General features: G+C 38.9%; 1 protein-coding gene across 1 annotated transcript in view; it reads left to right on the plus strand.

Annotated features, from left to right (window-relative positions):
- Positions 1-23394, plus strand: part of LOC118280394 (Krueppel-like factor 8) — a 65287-nt gene that overhangs the window by 37421 nt on the left and 4472 nt on the right. The window contains exons 6-7 of the mRNA XM_035600392.2: positions 21493-21559; positions 22481-22558. Of these exons, the coding sequence (XP_035456285.2) occupies positions 21493-21559; positions 22481-22558 (145 nt within the window). The remainder of the gene's footprint in view (positions 1-21492; positions 21560-22480; positions 22559-23394) is intronic.

The raw sequence follows: 23394 nt of genomic DNA on the forward strand, positions 1-23394 counted from the left end.
ATTACCAGTCACCCTATACTACGGGGGTGACTACTCGGGTACTACCTATATATAGGTACCTACTTGTACCTTGTGAATTGTAAGTTTATCTTCTAAATGTTTAGATCATGCTAGAAGAAATTTCAAGAAGTAATAAATGCAAAGTATTTTTTAATTTATAATATAACTTTCGTGGTCTACCTTTATTAGTAGAATTATTTTGGACATAATTTTATTTTGCATAACAACGCATGGCAGAAACTTTATTTCGCAGAAAATCATTTGGTATACCATCATTTGTAATGATTTTATTGTAACGTGAGACATAAATTAATCATTTTTAATACATTAAAAACGGATAATTTTGTAGGTCAGAATCATATTTAGGCATAAATTGATACGAAAGGTAGAACCATCATATTGCAGAATGTTCACTGTCTGAATCATCTTTTGGCATAAATGTCATAACCATAATAATTAATTATATTAAATGATTTTTATGCCATATGTATATTCGTTTAAAGGAGATTCAGCCACGTGTGTTATGCCAAACAAATTTCGGAGCATTAAAATTCTGCCAGATAGAGGGAACCGCTTTCGTGAGACATACTAAAATTAATGGTTATATCTTTCTGCTTTTTTACGTAATTATTTGACGAGGAACTTGACTAGTTTCAAGACATGTAAGGGGTTCATATTCATGAGCAGCATTCCGCGACACACGAGTTAAGAGTGTTAAATCTTATTTATATTAATTGATTATATCCATCTTTTTTATATAATCATTATTTTATATATCAATAAATTAAAAATATCGATATATTCCCGTGAATATTGAGAAAAGCTCTACTAGTTTCAAAGTCACAGTGGGACTCTTTCTCATGAGGAGCGTTTACCATTATCAATATTTAATTAATTTAATACGTTTCACGATACTTATTACACTGATATATCTAAGAAAATAAACTAAATAATTAAAACCTTAAACAAAAACAACGGCGATGTCAAACCGTCATCCATTATGAATCGATTTATTATACTTTACTATTAGTAATGTACCTCAAATTATGCTATTGATTTATCGATTACAATCTAATAATTATATCGACTCACGCTACATCTGTCTGTTTCAGAAATTACTATTTATGGCCGGTTTTGATAGACAGGAGTTGTGGTTAATTTATTTGTTTATACACTTTAATTGTCGTATAATTTCATTATGACGTCATTTGAAAAGTATTTGAAATGGAAACATCATTTCTGAAATTGTTATTTATGGTTTTTAATTATCACTGGTATGGCTTTTTTTTGTGATATTGTTGTGTTGGTAATTATGCATTCTTGATGTTAGTGATTTTGTTGGCTATGTAATGTTGGTTGTTGTAACTTTGTAAGGTAAGCGTCCACAGTACCTACACATCGCACGCATCGTACGTATTCCGTATGACGTCATCAGCACGCATCGCATGTAGGCATTGCTGATGATGCGGTGCGTACGATGCGGATCCGTGGACGCAGTTGTATGAGTTTCTGTACAAGACAAACTAAAATCCGTTGCATGCGATGAGTGCGATGCGTACGATGCGGGCCTGTGGACGCGTACCTTTAGTCTGCGTTCGTGTCCTATATGTTGCAATAAAATGTGTAGTATTACTTATGGGGCTTAGCCAATGCAAAAGTGAGTTTATTGCTTGAATGTATGCTTGTACATAGCTTTTTCGTGGGTGCGTTTACAAATATTCATTTTCACATGCACATGACACCGAGACCCGACAACAATTTTTTTATCACACAAAAAGTTGCTCCGTGCGGGAATCGAATCCGCTATTATATACGTTGCTCGGTAGCCAGTTGCCGTGCAGGTATATGAGAGTACATCGTGGTTCAAAATATTTTTTTAGATAAATATCATTTGTAAAGTCTTTGATTATAAATAGGATTAAATTACATAGGTACTTTATGGTTTAATAATTATTCTTGTCCTAGCCTTGGTTTATACTATTATACACCTTTTCAACAATTCCATAAAATTATCCAGCTTAAAAACTCACATAAATTGACTTTAACGCGATTAAAATCTAAATTATCCAAAAAATATAGCTCCCAAATATCGATACTAGATCCTATCTCTAACACAGCACGGCATCGTCGACCCAAATCCAACCAATATGACCAAAGCCATTTAAATGTCACTTATTTATACATTCGTTTTTATCGATATATTCAATCGTGGTGATGTCGACATTTGCACATCACTAGCTTTCGAGATGGGTGCAGCTTCTTGTCCTAGATGCAAGAGCTATTACCTAAACATGTTGCTTCTTACTTAGCTTAAAGCATCGCGCCTTATATAGATTGGGTTAGGCAGAAATGTATGTTATTAATACGATATTACGACTCTACAATAGGCGCTGTGGCTTGGTGACCTGCCACAGTTACGTATTCATACCAGTTTGATTCTGGCTCGGAAATATTCTTAACTAGCTTCTGCCAGCGGCTTCGCACGCGTCCCCGTGGGATGAAAGTAGTAGCCTATGTGTTATTCCAAACCGTAATCTACTCCTGCTCCAAATTTCATCCCGATCCCGAGTAAGAAACACGAACACACAAACTTTCGCCTTTATAATATTATAATAGTGAAAACTAAAACACACTGTCTCTTTTGTTGAGTAACCAGGGATCGATCCTGAGTAATCGATCGAGTTTAAATGTAGGAGGAGAGCTGGAGAGGAAGAGTGATATGGTATTAACCGGTAAACAAGCAGATGGATCACCTGATGGTAAGCAATCACTGCCGCACATGGACACCCGAAATGCCAGAGTCGTTACAAGTGCGTTACCGGTTTCTTGGGGGTTAGGAATTTTAGAGGCTATTTTAGAGGAGAGCTAATTGGGCCTCCGGTAACCTTACTCACACAACTAAACATAACGCAAGCGTCGTTTCACGTCGGTTTTCTGTGAAGCCAACCTCGTGCAGAAGCATGGCTCTCCCACTCTTAAAATTATCTCAGTTATGTTATACAATAGAAAAATATTTTATAAGTACATGAAGTTATACTTAATCCTAACTTAAATAAATAAGTTCCAGTAACAATTTCCTAACTGTACGCGCTAAGTGACATCACTCGTGCTTATTTCAGTTAAATATAAGTTACGGCACTGTTACTGCCAACTTGATACTTATTTATAACTTAATCTTGGGTTTAAGGTAGCGCCCTGAGATGTGGTGAGCGATTTTGTAACATATTTTTAATACTAGCTTTAAACTGACAAGTCACAGCATTTATTTATCCAATTAAACCATTAATATGTACTTTTAAAATGTTAACAAATAAAGAAATAAATAATAGTGTCAGTCTGTCCGTCATTGAAACTAGGTGTTCGTTACAAAATATAGCTTCAAATAGAGAAAACGAACAAGAAACTCCAATCCAATTCGTTATTGTTTTCAGAGTAGGTAGGTGAATAACTCAATCTAAAAAACCGCATCCAATTTCGTGGCGTAGTTTAACAGATATAAGTATACCTACATAGGGACTAGTTTTATACTATGTAATGATAAGTTCGGGTTTTTATTCACCAAAAGGAGGTGTACAAAATATGTAAAATTCACTTTTCCCATATAGTTATTATCTTTTGTAACTTGGGAAGTACTCCAAAATCCTTATTTTAATCATTATTGTAAGTATCACATCTTTACATCAACAGCCTATAACAGGCCACTGCTGACCAAAGCCTCTTCCCGCACGGAGAAGGTTTTGAGCATTAATTACCACACTTGCTCAATGCGAGTTGGCGATTTTAAACTTACTAGTGGTCGCCTAGTGGTCGAAATTCGACCATATACCTACGATTTAATTTACAATACCACTTAACATACGTTCAAGGATAATTTTTATTTAACGAATTGCTATTAGTTTTGTAAAATTCAAATTAATATATTCCGGCGCATCATGAATAACCAAACCTCCTTCAATGAGAAAACTCTATTCATATGAGACGTGAGAATATCATCGCAATCTCTGTCGATTTTGACGTTTTGTCAAATACGAACAGATACTATGCATGGTAGTGTGTGTAATGTTTTATTTATTGATTTAATGTACTTTATAAGCATAATTTTTGAAAAATATTAGCGTTCTGCACTTCTCCTACACATAAACTATAAGTGTACCAAATTTTATGCTCCTACGTCCGCGCAATTTTCGTAAATAATAATCTTAGAAAGTACATATAACTCGGAAGAAGTCACATTGGTACTTGCCGTTGGTACGTTTCGAACGTTGTCGTTCGTTTTCCCGCGCTCTCATGCACTTAACTTTTAGGCCACCGACCGGGTAGATTATAAGCATCATAAATTAGATTATCATAGTAAACAATACATCGTTCGCCAGTAGAAAAACCATAGGATAGCGGGTAAATTTATATATATATGCTATAATGAATATAGAAAATCTACCCGCAATCCGCTACATCTTATGCCCATAACCTTACCATTACACCTTTTAGCTCACAACCATATTAGGGGCAAATAAATTATAATTTATAATAATTAACTGTTCCGATGACAGAATTATGTCCCGGACGATAACTTGGGACATTATTCAAGGAGGACACAGCTTACATATAGCCATATGAAACCAATTTAGCATAGTCTCGCTTTGTATCATATTTCTGTGCAGACAACAGTCAGTTTACACTGGTTTCCCATAACTTGACTTTGCAGGAGTTGATGTATTTTAGACTTGTGGAGTTTCTCTTTACATTCTCTTTCTGATCATCTGGTTATCTCCGGACTATTTGGCGGGTTTACCGGGGCTCCGGCTCGAAAAGCAGGAGTAGGAACGGGGTGGTTTTTAGTCAGTAAGAGTTTGACACTTCCTCTCGCCTCGAGGCGACATTGGATGATTGGATTTTCTTCTCTTATAAAAATCATGTGGTTATAAGAAAATGTGTGTTAAGGTTTTTTTTTATTATCATTATATCCAACCGAATATGTCCATTGTTTGGACTATAGACCTTCTCTACATAAGAGGGTTTGCCATTATCTCTAAAATTGGTTGGTGAGTCAAATATGTAGTCCCTTAGATGCAAATGTTGGTCTGGAATTATTTCTGGAAGTCGAGTGCAGGTTTAAAGGATGAGACATTTTTTTTGAGATGGTACGAAGTTTGCCGGTTCAGCTGGTAAAAAATAAATAAATGAGTTCTACAAATCTTCATCTATCGCACCACTAAAATTTATGAACATCAATCCATTTATTTAGCAAAGGAAACGTAACATACACACAAATTACGCAAAGAAACATCTCTTTTTACCCTTTTACCCTAAAAGGTACCAAACGTAACTACGTAGTTACGACTTACTGTTCTAGTTAGAACATAACCACGCCTTTTCAGTGTCTAACCGTAACTGAATAAAAACTCGTACAAGTTAATAGTGCAAGAAAACACAGTCAGTTATGTGAGTTTCAGCTGATATTGTGACGTGAACGTTCGATTTTAACTGTTTTGTTAGGAATTATTTCAGTTTGTAAGTGTCGATTATGATTATATTCGCTTCACTGCTGGTGAGTCCCTGTTTTCTTAGACGTAGCCCCATGTAAATCCAGAGCCGCGGTTCCGGTTCGAAAAGCAAGAGTAGGAACGGGGCGGTTTTTAGTCAATAAGAGTCTGACACTCCCTCTCGCCTCGCCTAAGGCGAGAGAAGTCATTGGATGATTTTCCGCCAATGAAAAAAAATCCTCATATAAATGGTGAAAAGTTGGTGTAAATTGTACAGTGGCATTACGTGTCGTAATGTGCACCTCTACCTACTCTGATAAAGATACGTTACGTGTTATAAGTCCCGTGTAATAGGTGGTGAGCCTATTACCATATACTGAGCACAATTGCAGACTCCGCGCTACAACAGAAAAACCAAAAACCGAGAAAAGCCCTACCCGAGAATCGAATCCGAGACCCTTTGTCTGGCAATCGCATTTGCGACCACTCGACTAACGAGACAGTTTTAATGGAATGGTTTAAGTAATCATTAAATGACTCAAAGTACGACAGTCAAAGTATTTTCACACACCATAGAACTACCGATGGCATCGATACGGAAAGCTATAAGCTATAATTTATAGCGATACATATCTTAGAGCTGAGATGCTATCTAAACGTGGGCCAGAACCGTACGTGTTAAGTAATGGGTTCGATTCGTATCTGTGTATCTGTATGTTGGTGTTATAAGAGTTTATGGAATAGTGGCCTATTCCACTAAAAAAAGTTAAAGGAAATAAAGAATACATAATTAGACTACCTTATACCTCTATTTTTAAGTTTAGGTTAATGCTCAACAACTTAAATCAAAGAAGACGACCGAGAGAAGCAATTGATTTTAATAATTCCATTTTAAGAGTGAATGAGACAATTTAAGTGTAGCACCACATGAAAAAAAGTGATGAAAATAGTGGTCCCTAACTTAAGAATGATGCGGATCGCGCGAAGAACTCCGACCACCGTAAGTGCAGGAGCCTTAGTCTTCTATATATAATATAATATAATAGTCAAAAATAAATTATTACAACTTTTCAATACAATAAAATATAAAAAAAAAATCACAGAATAAGGCCCCAGGTCTGCGGACGGCAAGCAAAGGTGCTCGCCGTCCGACCAGAGCTAGAACCAGAGCCAAAAACAGCCTCAAAGAGCCATCTGCCCACCACAGTTGGGGCCCGGTAGGGCTGCTGCCTGATCCGGAGCTGCGGACTACCTAGCGGGTTTACCGAGGCTCTGGCTCGAAAAGCAGGAGTAGGGACAGGGTGTTTCGTAATCAGTAAGAATCTGAGACTCCTGCTCGCCTCGTCCAAGGCGTGAGAAGTCATTTACTTATTTTCCCTCTTAAAGTGGTTCTTGACCAGGAAAACATTGCGAACCTCAGCTCTAGATCTAACTCCATAACTAGCCTGTCTGCTTACCCTTAAACAGTGCGTCGCTAAGTATTTGGGCATACGTTTCGTAAGTCTATGTTTCTGTAACAATGTCCAGTAAACGTATAAGTTTGCGCGTTCGTACACACTTTGGAAGCGTTTGGGGGAAGTTATAGGCGGTAGCGGATTTAAAACATACTTTTGCCAACTAATATTATAAATGCAAAAGGTTTTGTAGGCCTTTGAAACTCCAGAGTCATTTAATGGTTTCTTAACCCAGTCCTTAGTGATTATTATCGGAAGAAAATCGTTACTAAAGAGTAGTTTTAACACCCGTATTCTTAAACAATACTTTCCTCGGTGAAGTAGCAACGCTATGCTAAGCAAAGTAAGTAAGCTAAGCATTTTGATACATAATGAATAAACTGATCAGATTTTGACTGCACGGTTAGTGCGGTGACTGGGCTGGCTGTCGCGCTACAGGTAGCGGGTTCGATTCCCGCACGGAGCAACTCTTTATGTGATCCATAAATTGTTGTTTCGGGTCTGGGTGTCATGTGTATGTGAACTTGTATGTTTGTGTACGTATCCAAGACACAGGAGAAAATCTTATTGTGGAGCAACTTCTTTTTTTTTAAAAAAAGCATTGGTTATGGCCGACATGGGTACCGCTCTTCGAAAGCATGGATTTGATTTCCAATAACTAACAATAAATCGTTCAGCTCACAGCTTGCACCTTATTGAAAGTCCAGCCGAGCTGATCAAGTCAACAGTCGCCCTCTATCGGCTAAACGCCGTAACTGGCGTGGACACTATTTACACGGGGAGCCACTAAACGCGCGAAGATTTATTTTATTTATTTGTAACAGTGCCACCATAAGACAAATTATTGTTCTTCTTGAGAAAGAATGACTATTGATCACCTCACGTACAATGCGTAGGCATTTTCTATTATTTTAGTATGTATATTGTAAAACGCAGTATCCCGTTTATATTTATTTAACTTTACTAGCGACCCGCCCCAGCTTCGCATGGGTGCAATGGTGATATATTATACCTGTATTATACATAAAAATCTTCCTCATGAGTTACTCTATCTATTAAAAAAAACCGCATCAAAATCCGTTGCGTAGTTTTAAAGATTTAAGCGTTCATAGGGACAACATGACACATGACAGAAAAAGCGACTTTGTTTTATACTATGTAGTGATTGTACAAGGGTGGGCTTAATGCCATAGGCATTCTTGCTAGCCAACCTTTAGGTGATGCAGTGAGAATGTGGTCGGTGCAATAAAGTGTTAGACAAAAATAATCGTGAAAAACAAAAAAATTATAATCAAACTTGCGTTCTTTATAAAGTGTATATATTTTTTTTTATTTATCTGTTGGTAACACCCGTACAACTTAAAACGCTACTTTGCAGCGGCGCATTTTCATAGCACAACTTACTCGCATAGTTACATAGTTTAGTACTCGTATCGGTGGAAACGGTCACATAGTTTCACAGCTTCTCTGAAAATCTCTGGTGCACCCTTATTTTTTGGAGTTCGTCTACCATGAGACAAGCGGCAATATAGACCCAGTCCCTTTTACATGAGACTCATAACTTGTGAAAGGTGAATCATATCAACAGCCTTGAGCCATAAGTGGCCACTGCTAACCAAATGCCTCTTCTCACATGGAGAAGGTTTGAGCCCAGGTTTCCTCAAGATATTTTCCTGCACCGTTTGTCAGTGGTGTCTAAATATTCTTAGATAGTACATGTCACTTGAAGAAAGTCACATTGGTACTTGCTGTTGGTAGGTTTCAAGTCCAAACGCAGAGACGCGGGCGTCTTAAAACTCTGAGATAAATTAATGCCAGATTGTATGTTATGTTGCTATACCTTCGTTTACCGTTTGGAGATTAGACGCCATTATTAAAAGTGTGGGAGAGCCATGCTTCGGCACGAATAGGCCGGCTCGACCGGAGTGATACCACTGCCACACAGTACACCGACGTGAAACAGCGCTTGCGTTGTGTTTCCTAGTGTGAGTGAGGTCACCGGAGGCCCAATTCTCCCCTTTCCAATCTTCCCAATCCCCTATTCCCGAACAACAACCCTTAAATTATGAACATCAAATATGCAACGCACTTGTAACGGCTCTGGTGTTTCAAGTGTTCATGGGCGGCGGCGATTGTTTACCATCAGGTGATACTTCTGTTCGTTTGCCCTCTATTCCATAAAAAAAACAAATATATTTTCGTGTATGTTTCATAAAAAAAAACAGTTTGAACAAAATTTCATGGCCTAACTCTAAACCATAAACGTTAACTGAAGACAGTTACTAACCAGTGAAAGTGCGCTAACGGTTGCAGTGTAAATTAGAATAGATGACGTTCCCGGTTCGATTCCGGACGCGGCGCCAACTTTATTGCTAGGGTAACATTTAGATTTTATCATTAAGTTTAGCTGTTATTTTCGAATCTGGGTCTTTGGTTAAGTGTTCGAGAGCCATGCTTCGGCACGAATGCGCTCGACAGGAGTGCTACCACGGCCTCACAGAAAACCGACGTAAAACAACGCTTGCGTTGTGTTTCGTTGTGTGAATGAGGTTACTGGAGGCGCAATTACCTCCCTTCCCAATCTTCCCAATCCCCGGTTCCCCAACAACCTTTAAATTCCTAACCCCCAAAAGGCTGCCAACGCAAGTGCATTGAAGGCCGTTACAAGTGTAACGCCTCTGGGCCTCTGGGTATGAGCTGATTTGGACACATTTTATCCCACGGGAACGCGGGCGAAGTCGCCATAATTGACAGTAATTAATGATTAGTTACAGTAGCACATTTTTTGGCTTATCAGAAATTAATTATTAGATATCATTACTAGAACAGAATGCATGCAAAGATTTGATTATACCTCCTCATTTTACAGAAAAACAAAAAAAAAACGTATTTTTTTATACTAATCATGTCATAGTAACCTCACTGTAATTGATTTACCCATTACGCCTGCGTGTACGCAGCCTGCGCTACAAAACGGTGTGCACCACAAACACATTATTATGTTCAGTATGTCAACATAAATGACATAGATTTTAAGATACTGGAAATGATATAACACAAATATATTTTATGTTCACTGTTAGATTAGGGGCCTATTTTAAGGGGGGGAAATCATCCAATGACTTCTCTCGTCCCACTTTGAGATGCAATGTCAGACTTCCTGACTAAAAATCACCTAGTTCCTACTCCTGCTCTTAGAGTCGGAGTCTCGGTAATCCCGCTAGGTAGTCCGCAGCTCCGGGTCGGCATGAGCCCTACTGGGCCCCATTTGTGATGGTCGATGGCCATTGAGGCGCGTGCGGAACGGGTCGGGTGAAGTCCTTAATTTATAGAAAAACCCGCGGGAAGAGTCGGGCTGGAGAATATCAGACTAATCTACTCTGCTGTCAACGTTAGTATGCGAATTGTTTCTCTGTACCTTTAGTATGAGTATCCTTTGCTTTAAACGAAAACGCGTTCGGCGCTCAGTACCCTTAGTTTGAGTAACCAACCAATGAAAGCGCTGAACGCGCTCTCGTTTCGATTACTTTAAACGTAAAGGAAACTCATACTAAAGGTACTGATTGGTTGGTTTATTCGAGCCGGCCAAACAGCGCCGAACGCGCTCTCGTTTCTTTTACTATAAACGTTAAGCAAACTCGTACTAAGGGTACTAAGCTTGAACCAAAAGCAAATGTCCAGTAATATAATTCCCATGCCATATCCAGTACTGATGGTATCTGCGTACGCAATACAGTCGTTAGAAAGGCGACTGGACATTCGTACCCTTCACTATCTGATGAGCGAGTCTGTTTCTAGTCGCGGATTATCATCATATCCTTTAAATCCTCATCGCTCCAAGGGACGTGAATTCCACTCCATCATTTAGATGGTTGGTAGTGCACAACTGTCCGTTTTTTTGCTATGGTTTCTGCTGCACATGGTACACTTGTGGAATAAACTGTCGCTGAACCACACGTCCGTTCACGTGAACTGGAGCCTTCAATCATCATACTCTTGAACGGGTAGCTTCTGCTGGGGCAGGTCGGCTCAATGACAGTGATTCGAAACTAGTAGGGCTTTTCTCAATATATTTATGTGCGTAAACCGTTATTTTTAGTTAATTTAGTCAACAACAACGTCACGCCTTTTATCCCCAAAGGGGTAGGCAAAGGTGCACATTATGTAATGCCGCTATACACTGTACACCCACTTTTCACCATTTGTGTTATAAGTTCCATTTAAAAGGCGGTGAGTCTATTGCCATATTATACACAATTAGGTGAATAGGTTGCTTATGGGCAGACGCGCTCCACCGTAGGTCGCATCATCACTTACCATCAGGCGAGATAGCGGCCAAACGTCGGCCCATTTAACATTAATAAAAAAAACCATGACTCTGTGCTACTACTGAGAAATTTTCGGAAAACCGAACCGATTTGGGAATCGAACCCGAGACCCCTAGTCCGGCATTCACACTTGCCACCACTAGACCAACGAGGCAGTTAATTTAGTATGTCTTATGAAGTTAGTTATTATATACATTTCCTTCGGGTATTCCAAAAAAAACTTGATCCCAATCAGGCAGCTCGAAAAACAACCTTCATTCCCCGATCCAGGAACCAAACACAACCTCACACACTGTAACAGTAGCCCTTAAACCACTAAAACGGTAACTAGTAAACCAATATTATGTAAATTTCGTTCCATTCGAGTCTTCCATGTTGGAAGTGTAGCGTGGGAATAAGGTCGAAACGAAGCCACTGAAATATGGACACCGCTTGCGACATCAACACGTACTTACACTACAGATATCGGAGAGAAAATTGCTACAAGACCTTTATTTAGTTTGGTAGATTTGGAGCACGGTTTTGTTCATCGACGTATTGGCGCAGAGGTTTAAAGATAGCGTCCATAGACCCGCATCGTACGTATTCCGTATGACGTCATCAGTACGCATCGCATGTAGGCATTGCTGATGATACGGTGCGTACGATGCGGATCAGTGGACGCAGTTGTATGAGTTTCTATACAAGACAAACTAAAATCCGTTGCGTGCGATGTTTTTTTTTATTTCATTCCAAAATCAACAACTACTAATAAATTAAATATTAATTAAGAAAACATTGTCCAGCGAACAAAATTGTGAATCTAAACCATTCTCAGATCCCCTTGAACACACACAAAAAATTTCATCAAAATCGGTCCAGTCGTTTAAGAGAAGTTCAGTGACATACACACTTACAGAAGAATTATATATATAAAGATAAAGATGTGCTTTCTAAGACTATTAGACACCACTGTCAAACGATGAAGAAAAAAAAATTCGTGAGGAAACCTAAAATCAAATAGACCTAAATACTTTTAAGTGTGGGTGCTCGACCGGAGTGATACCACGGCGTCACAGAAAACCGACGTGAAACAACGCTTGCGTTGTGTTTCGTTGTGTGAGTGAGGTTACCAGAGGCCCAATTACTCCCCTTCTCAATCTTTTCGATCCCCGATTCCCAACAAGCTTTAAAAAATGGGGTTAGCCCAAAAGGCCGCCAATGCACTTGTAGCGCCTCTGGTGTTTCAGGTGTCCACGGGCGGCGGCCACTGTTTACCAGCAGGTGAGCCGTCTGCTCATCTACCGACTTATAGCATAAAAACGGTAAAAAAAACATCGTAAGAAAACCTAATATTAAATTAGACCTAAGTACTTCTAGACTTGTTAAACCATACAGTGAATATGATTTTTATTACGTCTTTTGGGGAGGGGGGGTCAATAGACAATCACATAATGACTTCTCCCGCCTTGGGCGAGGTGTGAGGGAGTGTCAGACTCTTACTGACTAAAAGCCACCCCGTTCCTTCTACTTTGAGCCGGAGTCCCGGTAACCCGTTACGTTGGTACGCTCCGGAACCTAGTACTTACCTAATGACTTCTATTGTCGTGTCCAACCATTTGTAAAGGTTTCATTCAATCATACATATTCATACTCATACCACACGATCCGAAACCGCTTTTTTTTTCTTTAATACAACCGTTTAGCACATATTAATCGTGTATATACTTAACCAAATTATTCTGTGTCGTCAACCATTAAACGTATGTGCATGTTTATGATTTAGGAGTCGGTTTAATTTAAAAACGACTAAAATTAATAACCTGTAAACGAGCAGAAGGATCCCCTGATGGTAAGTAATCACCGCTGCCCATCGACACTTGAAACACCAGAGGCGTTACAAGTGAGTTGCCGGCCTTATAGGTTAGGAATTTAAGGGTTTTTGGAGAATCGGGGATTGGGAAGATTGGGAAGGGAGGTTAATGGGCCTCTGGTAACCTCACTTACACAACGCAAGCGAAACACAATCCCCGATTCCCCAACAACCATTAAATTCCTAACCCCTAAAAGAGTGGCAACGCACTTGTAACGCCTGTTGTGGTTCGGGCATCCATGGGCGGCGGTGATTGTTTACCATCAGGCTATCCGTCACCTCACAATCTTCCCCATCCCCATTCCCGAACAACAACCCTTAAATTCCTAACTCCCAAAAAGCCGGTAACGCACTTGTAAAGCCTCTGGTGTTGCAAGTGTCCATGGGCGGCGGCGATTGCTTACCATCAGGTAATACGTCTGCTCGATTACCGGCATGTCCCATAAAAAAAAAAACCTATATCATAAGAAAATCTTGTTTTATATAGATGTAGTTAATAGTCCAGCAGAAGACTGCCGCGAACTATTTATATTGAATAAGCTACAGAACCAAAACCATAAGAGTCTTTTCCAACTTAAACTTAACAATAATTCATATCATCCGTTTGACACGATTAAAAAAATAATTAGTCTTATTATTACTACATTGTTTAATCGCAGCCTGCATTAAGTAAGCACATGATATAGCAATCAATCATTTTCAAAATTAGCATGCACATGTAACCGACTTATAATGTACTAAACATGTATGTAAGGAGTGTGTAGGTTTTTGTTAAGGGGGAATATATATTGATTTGATATTTCTAGATACGACGTATTTGTTCTCACTGCTAAACTTTGATTCGTTTTATCTAAGTATTGTTATCTTATACGACGTGATTTTTAATTTTCGTTGTACCTATCTTATCTGAGAAAAAAAACATACGTAGGTATCTAATATTATTTTTTTCATTACCTGACTGACGGGTGAAATAGATTTTTAATTTTCATAACCCGTCATCATTTCTATTACTTCATTCAATTACAAAATTCCTGTAACTAGCTTATCTATCTCACACCAAATAGAACACGAATACAGAGCCAATAGTTTACTGCTTACCCCAAAACGACAGTGAACACGTATGGTAAGGGAAAGTTTAGAATTAATGGTATCGACCACAAGGCACTTAATGTAACAGAATCGAAATAACGTTAAATAAATGTAAAGAGGTCTTACTAATATTATAAATGCGAAAGTTTGTGTGTATGTTTGTATATTTGTTATTCCATCACGTCAAAACGGCTGAAGGAATCCAGATGTTATTTGGAGCAGGGATAGATTATGGTCTGGAATAACACATAAGTTTGTATGATGTTTGATACTCCCATTACGTCAAAACTGCTGAAAGGATCGCGATGGAATTTGGAGCAGGGATAGAGTATGGCCTTTTTTTTGAGGGGGAATATCATCCAATGACTTCTACCGCCTTCGGTCAAGCAAGAGGGAGTGTCAGACTCTTACTGACTAAAAACCACCCCGTTCCTACTCCTGCTTTTCGAGCCGGAGCCCCGGTAACCCGCTAGGCAGTCCGCAGCTCCGGTAGATTATAATCTGAAATAACACATAGGCTACTAGTATAGGAACTTGAAACGGGATATTTACCATGTTTTTATATTTCTACTAGCTGACCCAGCGAACTTCGTACCGCTTTCGCGTAGCAATGATGCTCTACTTTATTTTGTATAGCTGAGCTATGTATGAGTCCCTATTCAATTTGAACTGGAATCTATAAATATCCTCCATATAAAAATGAATCCATAATTTCCTGATCTCACTATACCTGAAAAGGACTTTACTAATTAAAAAAAAAACAAAATATATTTTCATAATAGTGTTTATTTCATAGGATTCAATGATTTCACTGTCCTGCAGGCGCCTTATCGGCTATGATGACAATTTTGTGATTATCTAATGCATTTGTGAATGTCTAATGCATCGGTCTAATGCAACTAATTCATTGTGTTGATGGAAACATGTTTGAAGTTGTTCATCACAATGGATCTTTTTACTGAGTTGTTGTGTGCGCAACGCTGATCGACTTCTCTTGCTGAATTGTCCATAAAATATATTTGCAAAAATGTATAGTCTTCAACTTGTAAGGGGGAGGCCTTTGTTCAGCAGTGGACGTCTCTCGGCTCATGATGAAAAATGATGATAGTTTTCAACAGGCACTGGCAATAAGGAACCTGTTTGATGATATATTTGAATCCCTGAATCTGCAAGAATATAAATATGTATACAGGTAATTGTATAGCAAATTGTACCACCATATGGCTCGCAAAATACTGCCACAATACTTTACATCATTTCAAATTAAAACTACTTTTAACCTCGACATTAAACAGCCTTCCACGGCAGCTTTAGGCAGTAGGCTTTACCAAGAACATCTTGCTCATGCCACTATAAAATACAACATGTTATAAAATGTTGCTGATTAAGTCTACGGATTATAGACTATTATTATGTATTTGACTTATTGTTTACAAAATAAACACATCACTGACTCGACATATTTTGCACCAGCTACATGGTTTTAAAACTAAAAAAAAACGTTTGCCATTATACTTACTTACTAAAAGTAGGCATAAATCTCGTATAACTTTTGTTGCCCCAAATGATGTTGAAAGCAATTATTGTACTGCTGGATATGAGTCAAAAAATTAACCAATGAATGTAGTGTTCCTGGTGGCGGTACCAATGGCGTCAATTTGACTTGGCCGCTGGCGCAACACAATCCAGAGGCAACATTTTTGAATATCAATCCCAATGTGGACACACAATGTTCATTAGTCCAATAGCAACAATTTGCTCTGAACTGTAATCAATTGCCACATTATAACTGAATGCAGCTTTGTGGGGATTAAACACAACATTTCTATCTTGATATCTATTCAGTTCAAGTTCATTTCGCGCTTCGCGTTGCTCATCAGTTTGATTTGCTCTTATATTTCTTTGACTTGCCGTATTTCGAGTTCTGCGGCCTAAGCTTGTACGTCTGGTTGGTAGCATTGTTAAAAACGAAATTCCAACTGAAAATAAAAAGCTCTTATACATTTTCTGCATAACCATGTACACCAAATTGTAGTATTGTGTAGTCACCAAAAGTTACTAAAAATCAATATGAAGATGTGAACTTACCTTGATTAACAAACACTTATTAGCAAATAAAAATCTTCTTAGTCTTTAAAACTCGAAAAAATATTAAGATAATCTCTCAGAAATATTGAAAAATATACATTTAATTTTGCATATTTTAAAAAACGCGCAATACAAATGTCAATGTCATTCACACCAATAGACTATATTGAAAGAGCATCGTTTGTTCGAAAACGTGAATAGAAACTTTAATTTACACAAAATAAATTTCTGAACACACGCGTACCTAACTGTTGATAATTTGTCATTATTTCTGAACGCACGCATAAATATTTGAGGAATTTCTATTAATGCTTAATGAACTTTTCAACATTTTCAATAGATTAAAAAAAATACAGACAATTGTTTATTCACCCTTTTCATAGTTTATGCATAAATGTCAATCATTATTTACAGAATTTAAATTTAGAAACAACAAATATTTGACATGTACATATGAAAATTTATTGAATTTAGCTTTTGCCCGCGACTTTGTCCGCGTAGTGGTGTTAGTGGTCAAAATGCTGCCGTTTGTCATCTAAAATGTGAATTACTTGAGAATATGTTACTGTTAGCATTTTTAAAGATATGTATTCCATAGAAACCACGACCGCCGATTCATCATTTTATAATCATGATGAAAAGTAGCCAAGGTTATCTATATTATTATCCTTTAATTTCCTATATATTGCCTATCAATAAAAAAATACATTGTTTCGTTGTTATAAATTATTCCATAAAAAACATTCGTGTAAGCGTAACCTCAACACAAACAGGGTTACTTTCGCATTCATAACATTAGTATGGTAGTAGGGATATTGGTGATTCAAAAAAGTATATGTGTATTTAAATAAGAATCGAACGCGAGTGAAGCCACAGGCAACGTATTAACGAAAATGATGAATTTTCAAGAAAACATTAATCTCCTCTATCAAACATTCTACGCCTTCTACCCTTTTTATTAAAAAGTAGCCTATGTTCTTTCGCTCCTCATTAAGTGTCTAAATACAAAGTTTCACTGTTACAGCTTTTAAAATGACGAATTAACATATATCCCCTCTTTTTACCCATTCTCCCCTATTTTTTTTGCAATAAAAAGTAGCCCATGTTTTTTCGTTCCTCATTAAGTATCTAAATACAAAGTTTTACTGTTACAGCTTTTAAAATGACGAATTTCCATATGACCATTTATGTATCCCCTATTTTTACCCATTCTCCGCTATTTTTTTGCAATAAAAAGTATCAAGTAAGGTCTATTCTATCTCAGTACCAAATTTCATCAAAATCGGTTCACTGGTTTAGGCGTGAAAGCGTAATTACAGACAGACAGAGTTACTTTCGCATTAGTAGGGATTCTGTGCTCCAAGTCTCCAACGCAAACTTATCCAATAGCATTTGTTTTTTAGTATCCAATAGCAATATGAACTTTATCCAATAGCAATAAAGCTCAAATTGACTCTACGTATTAGTTAGAAAACGTTTGTATGGGATAAAGAAAAGGGCTGTTTTTAGGGCTTTTCAGTCAATTATTTGATATTTTCTCGCCGTAAAAACCATCCTTGAACTTCGACGAATATTACAAAAAAGAATTGGCCAAATTGGTCCACGCGTTCTCGAGTTATGCGCTTACCAACACTTTTAGCGATTCATTTTTATATATAAGATGAGTTTCCGATATTTCGGCAATGTTGCAAGCGCCATTATCACGGATGAACAGTTCATCCGTTCACTAGTGTTTAGGAACTTGAAACGGGATATTTACCATGTTTTCTGTGTGAGTGACCAAGTCAGTTTAAAAATATAGGCTACTCTTCATCCCACAAGAACGCGGACGAAGCCCCTGGCAAAAGCTAGTAGTAAATAAGAATTCATCTAAGTGAACCATTTTAAGTATAAAAAATACAAAATCAATCACATCCAATGCGGATTAACCCATACCAGAGACAACGATTGGCTGGAGATTTCCCGCCTTTTTGCCATTTTTTTGCTGATCTGTGCTTATTGGTTAGGGTTGTCAGTTTGCTAATTTATTTATTTATCGAATACGAGTATTATCTTACCACCTCGTTGCAAGTTGAACTAGTAAACAAGGGATCTCGGGTTTGATTTCTAAACCGATTATTTATTGCATGGAATTAGGAATTGTGACTGGCAATTTTTTTGTTATTGAATAAGCTGCTAAACGAGTTGGTAAGCAATCGTCGCCGCCCATGGACACTTGAGACAACAGAGGCGTTACAAGTGCGTTGCCGGCCTTGGCCAAATGGATTAGGAATTTAAGGGTTGTTGAGAAATCGGCTTGGAAGATTAGTAAGGTGGGTGATTGGACCTCCAGTAACCTCACTCACACAACACAACACAACGCAAGCGTTGTTTCACGTCGGTTTTATTGTGAAGCCGTGGTATCACTCCGGTCGAGCCGGTCCATTATTGCCGAAGCATGGCTCTCTCACACTTTAAAATCATCTCCCATTTCACAAAATTCATAACAAAACTAATTAAAATATGGATGTCAAAGAGAATATTATGTACACCTCTACTTGCCACTACACGAAATATTTTAAGCTATGCTTAAAAGATCTAATAATCTATTTTCTTCATCATTCAATCAGAAATCGAACTTCAAAGCCCTAACTAACCAGCAAACCACTTTAAACGGTATGTGCGGATAAAAACGCAGTTCCCTTTGTCGTGGTGCGCCGGCGCTGCTAAATTACACCTTTGTAAAAACTAACCACTTGACAGAAAGGATCAGAATGTCCACTGTAGATACAGTGTAGATGGCCGCGGGAACGCGCCACCTCCGGGTGGGTCCCAAATAACGGCAGGAGGGGTTACCATCGGCGTCGAGACGACGATGAAGTACCTAGGACTCGTCCTCGACAGCCGATGGAACTTCGTGGAGCACTTCCGACCTTTGGCTCCTAAGTTGGAACGGACGGGAGCTCCACTTAAGCGGCTCCTGCAAAACCACCCCTGAAAAAAAAAGATACAGTGTAGAGACTGTAGACATTTATCAGATAAAGTCACTAAACAGTAAATAAATAGGTTATCTAAATAGCCCTAGATTCAAGAGGAAATAAAAATATACCTTGGCTATGTGATGACTTCAAAGTAAATGCCTTTTATGCTCGAAAGGGTAGACAGAGGTGCAGATTACGGCACCTAATGCCACTGTTCAATGTAAACTTTCATTATTTGTGTTTAAGTCCCATGTAATAGGGGGTGAGTCTATTGTCGTATACTGGACACAATTCTAGACTCCGTGCTATTACTGAGAAATTTTCGAAAAACCGAGCGCGGAACGGCCAACATGGGAATCGAACCCGAGACCCCGTCATCCCTTGCCGCAGGTGCGACTCGACCAACGAGGCAGTCAAAGAGATTTATGATGTCCTAGCAAGCTAATTAAAATCGTTTTATAAAGGACCATTAAGTCTTTGACTGCCAATAGAAAACTGTTGAAAGCAAATCCTCCGCTAACGTCGGTCACCGGTGACCACCACGGCGCTCAATGTGTTAATACTTCTGCATCTACCTACACAACGCACATGCGTTTACGCATCAATCGTTGCCGATGTAAAAACTAAAGCATTTCGATTATTGACGTGTTCGTTGAAAAAAATGTTTGGTAATTTATGTTTAACGTTTTGTATGTTGCGCCAGTGTGCAAGCCGAGCCCATTTTGCACAATTAGCTAGTTACCCGCCTGCGACTTCGCCTGTATTTTAAAGTTTTTATATCAGACTTGACTCTGGCAAAGCGTAGAGATGTAACTTCGTTATACATTTTCTATCGCCTATACCACGGGGAGTGCTCTGACGAATGTTTTTGTTTCTTTTTTTTTTTTAAACGTTGCCCCACAATAAGATTTTCTCCTGTGTCGTGGGTGCGTTTACAAACATACAAGTTCACATACACATGACACCCAGACCCGAAACAACAATTTGTGAATCACACAAAGAGTTAATCCGTGCGGGAATCGAACCCGCTACACGTGTTTGGTTCCAATACCTGCTGTGTCCTTTCGCCATCGACCCATACGACTGCACTCAACCATCCCCGTCATCTAGACGGCCACAACTGTGAGCTTTTAACGTGATTTAAACGCTACTGCGTTTAGCGTTCTGATTGGTTGGTTTATTGGAGCCGGCCAATCAAAGCGTTAAATAATAACGGGATAGAAAGTAGCCTACCTAAGTTTTTTCGCAGTAGATTCGCATATTCAATGCAAACAAATATACAAACAATCAAATTTTGTCTGTATAATCTTTATATATATAATTCTTCTGTAAGTGTGTATGTCACTGAACTTCTCTTAAACGACTGGACCGATTTTCATTATGTGTGTGTTCAAGGGGATCTGAGAATGGTTTAGATTCACTATTTTGTCCGCTGGACAATGTTTTTTTAATTAATTTTTAATTTATTAGTAGTTGTTGATTTTGGAATGTTTTACATTGGATCCGACAAATTTTCAAATTAAAGACGTGTAGACAGGACAACGTCTGTCGGGTCCGCTAGTAATTCTATATTATAACCTAACAAAAAAAAATGCTGTTTTTTTTTTATAAAACCTTGCCCTGTACATAATAAACACACCAAATAAAATTCATCTGATTTAGTACAGCCATTCTGGAATATACTTACACACATCTTACAATAATATTATAAATGCGAAATTTTGTGTTTTTGTATTTTTTTCTTACTCAATCACGTCAAAACTGTCGAGGTTTGAGACAGGGGTAGGATGAAATAACACATAAACTTTTCTTCTACGAGAACGCAGGCAAAACCACTAGCAGGAGCTAGTTTCAACGAATATTTTTTACTTGCTACTTCCGCGCGGTTTCCGCTGCACCCGCTCTGCTCGGCTCCTATTGGTAATAGCGTGATGTTTTATATAGCCTATAGCCTTTCTCGATAAATGGACTATCCAACACAAAAAGAATTATTCAAATCGGACCAGTAGTTCCGGAGATTAGCGCGTTCAAACAAACAAACAAACAAACAAACAAACAAACAATCAAACAAACAAACTCTTCAGCTTTATAATATTAGTATAGATAGTATAGTGCTATCGGAGATGCCTTTGTTTAAAGACCTGATGATGATGATGATTGCATCTATTTTAGAAAAATAGTATATTAAATGCCAATTCCTCGAACACCTAATTAAAATTCTTTTAATCTCCCTTCCAGTTGGTGCCCCTACTTCATCCATGATCACCAGGGAAGATGACAGCTCAGCCACAGATCTGATATTCAAGTAAGTAACCTTGATGGATAAATTACAGTATCCTTAGTATGAGTTTGTTTTACGTTTAAAGTAATCGAAACTGACGCGTTTGCCGCTCTGATTACCTATTTTAAACGTAAAGCAACTCATACTAAAGGTACTACTATACTAAAGGCGCGTCTATCAGACACGCTCACAAGTACGACAGTAATGCAAAAAAAAAATTGAAGAAAGTCTTACCTAAGTTATTAGGATTTTAAAAAAAGACAATAACATTTTGCCTGATCCTTAATCCGGCAACCAAGGCCTATAAACTTTTTTTGAAGGGGGAAAATCATCCAATTTGTTTTACTACCTTGGCTGAAGCGAGGTAGGCCCTTTACTTAACAATCATATTAGCATTCAGACTTTTTATGGTATAAGCTGGTAAAAGAGCAGACAGGTCACCTGATGGTAAATAATCGCCGCCGCCCATGGATGCCCAAAACATCAGAGGCGTTACAAGTGTGTTGCCGGCCTTTTTGGGGGTTGGGAATTTAAGGGTTGTTGGGGAATTGGTTTTTTTTATGGGACATGCCGGTAATCGAGCAGACGTATTACCTGATGGTAAGCAATCGCCGCCGCCCATGGACAATTGAAACACCAGAGGCTTTACAAGTGCGTTACCGGCTTTTTGGGAGTTAGGAATTTAAGGGTTGTTGTTCGGGAATGGGGATGGGGAAGATTGGATTAGGAAGATCGGGAATGGAAGTAATAAGGCCTCTAGTAACCTAACTCACACACTCCGGTCAGTATCATTTTGGTCGAACCGGTCCATTCGTGTCGAAGCATGGCTCTCCCATACTTGGCAAGTTGGCACATACCATCCCTTTGAAGAAATCTCTGTCAGTTATATATAGCAAAACATTATCTTTAGTAGTTATTTACTTATTGTTTTAATCTGTATTTCAGCTCAAGTCACCAATTACCTAAAATCAAAATGGGTCCAGATCTTAGAAGCGCGCGGAGACCGAAGCAACTCTTGAACAAGTAAGACCTATGTTTATTCTTATTGTTATATTCTTACTTGTTTTGCTAACATCAACTCCTTTTTTGAGGGAGGTAAAATCATCCAATGACTTGTCCTGAATTGGGCGAGGCGAGAGGGAATGTCAAACACTGAATAAAAACCACTCCGTGCCTACTCCTGCTTTTCGAGCCGGAGCCCTGATAAACAGTCCCGCCTGCTCCGCACCATGGCCTGAACATGCCGGACGCGAGGGGTCGTCGTCGCCGACCACATCCTTGAAGTCAGGGCGGTGTTCAGCCCATTTACGTGGGGGGGCTCGGGCGTCCCCGCAGTCTCCAGGCTGGCCTCCCATTGATGTGGCTAACTGCAGTGCGCGTCTGGGGTCGCCTGTGTGGAGGAACATTTCACTGCCATCCTCTCAGCAACTTATTTACGACTATGAAAACGAGAGCTAAGAAAAGGGTTCAACAGCGGCTGCACTCCTCTCCCTCAAAGTGCACCTCTCCAACATCCGAGGCTTGCACTCAAAACTCAATGCGGTCCAACACCATCTGGAGACCGAGAACCCAACGCTCTTGTTTCTCTCGGAGACCCAGATCAGATGTCCGTCGGACGTATCATACCTGAACTACCCAGGCTTTTCTCTGGAGCACAATTTCGTTCCCCGTGCAGGCGTATGCCTATACGTCCAAGACGGCGTCTGTTACCGGCGTCTCCGAAACTTTGAGGACCCCAGTTTTTCAACCTTGTGGATACTGGTGGACACAGGCATAGAGAAAATCCTCTATGCCTGTGTCTACCGGTCGCACAGCGGAGATTTGGAGACGACCAGATTAGCGCAGCACCTTGTGGAGAC

This window comes from Spodoptera frugiperda, chromosome 21 (genome assembly GCF_023101765.2).
Source record: "Spodoptera frugiperda isolate SF20-4 chromosome 21, AGI-APGP_CSIRO_Sfru_2.0, whole genome shotgun sequence".
Lineage (NCBI taxonomy): Eukaryota > Metazoa > Arthropoda > Insecta > Lepidoptera > Noctuidae > Spodoptera > Spodoptera frugiperda.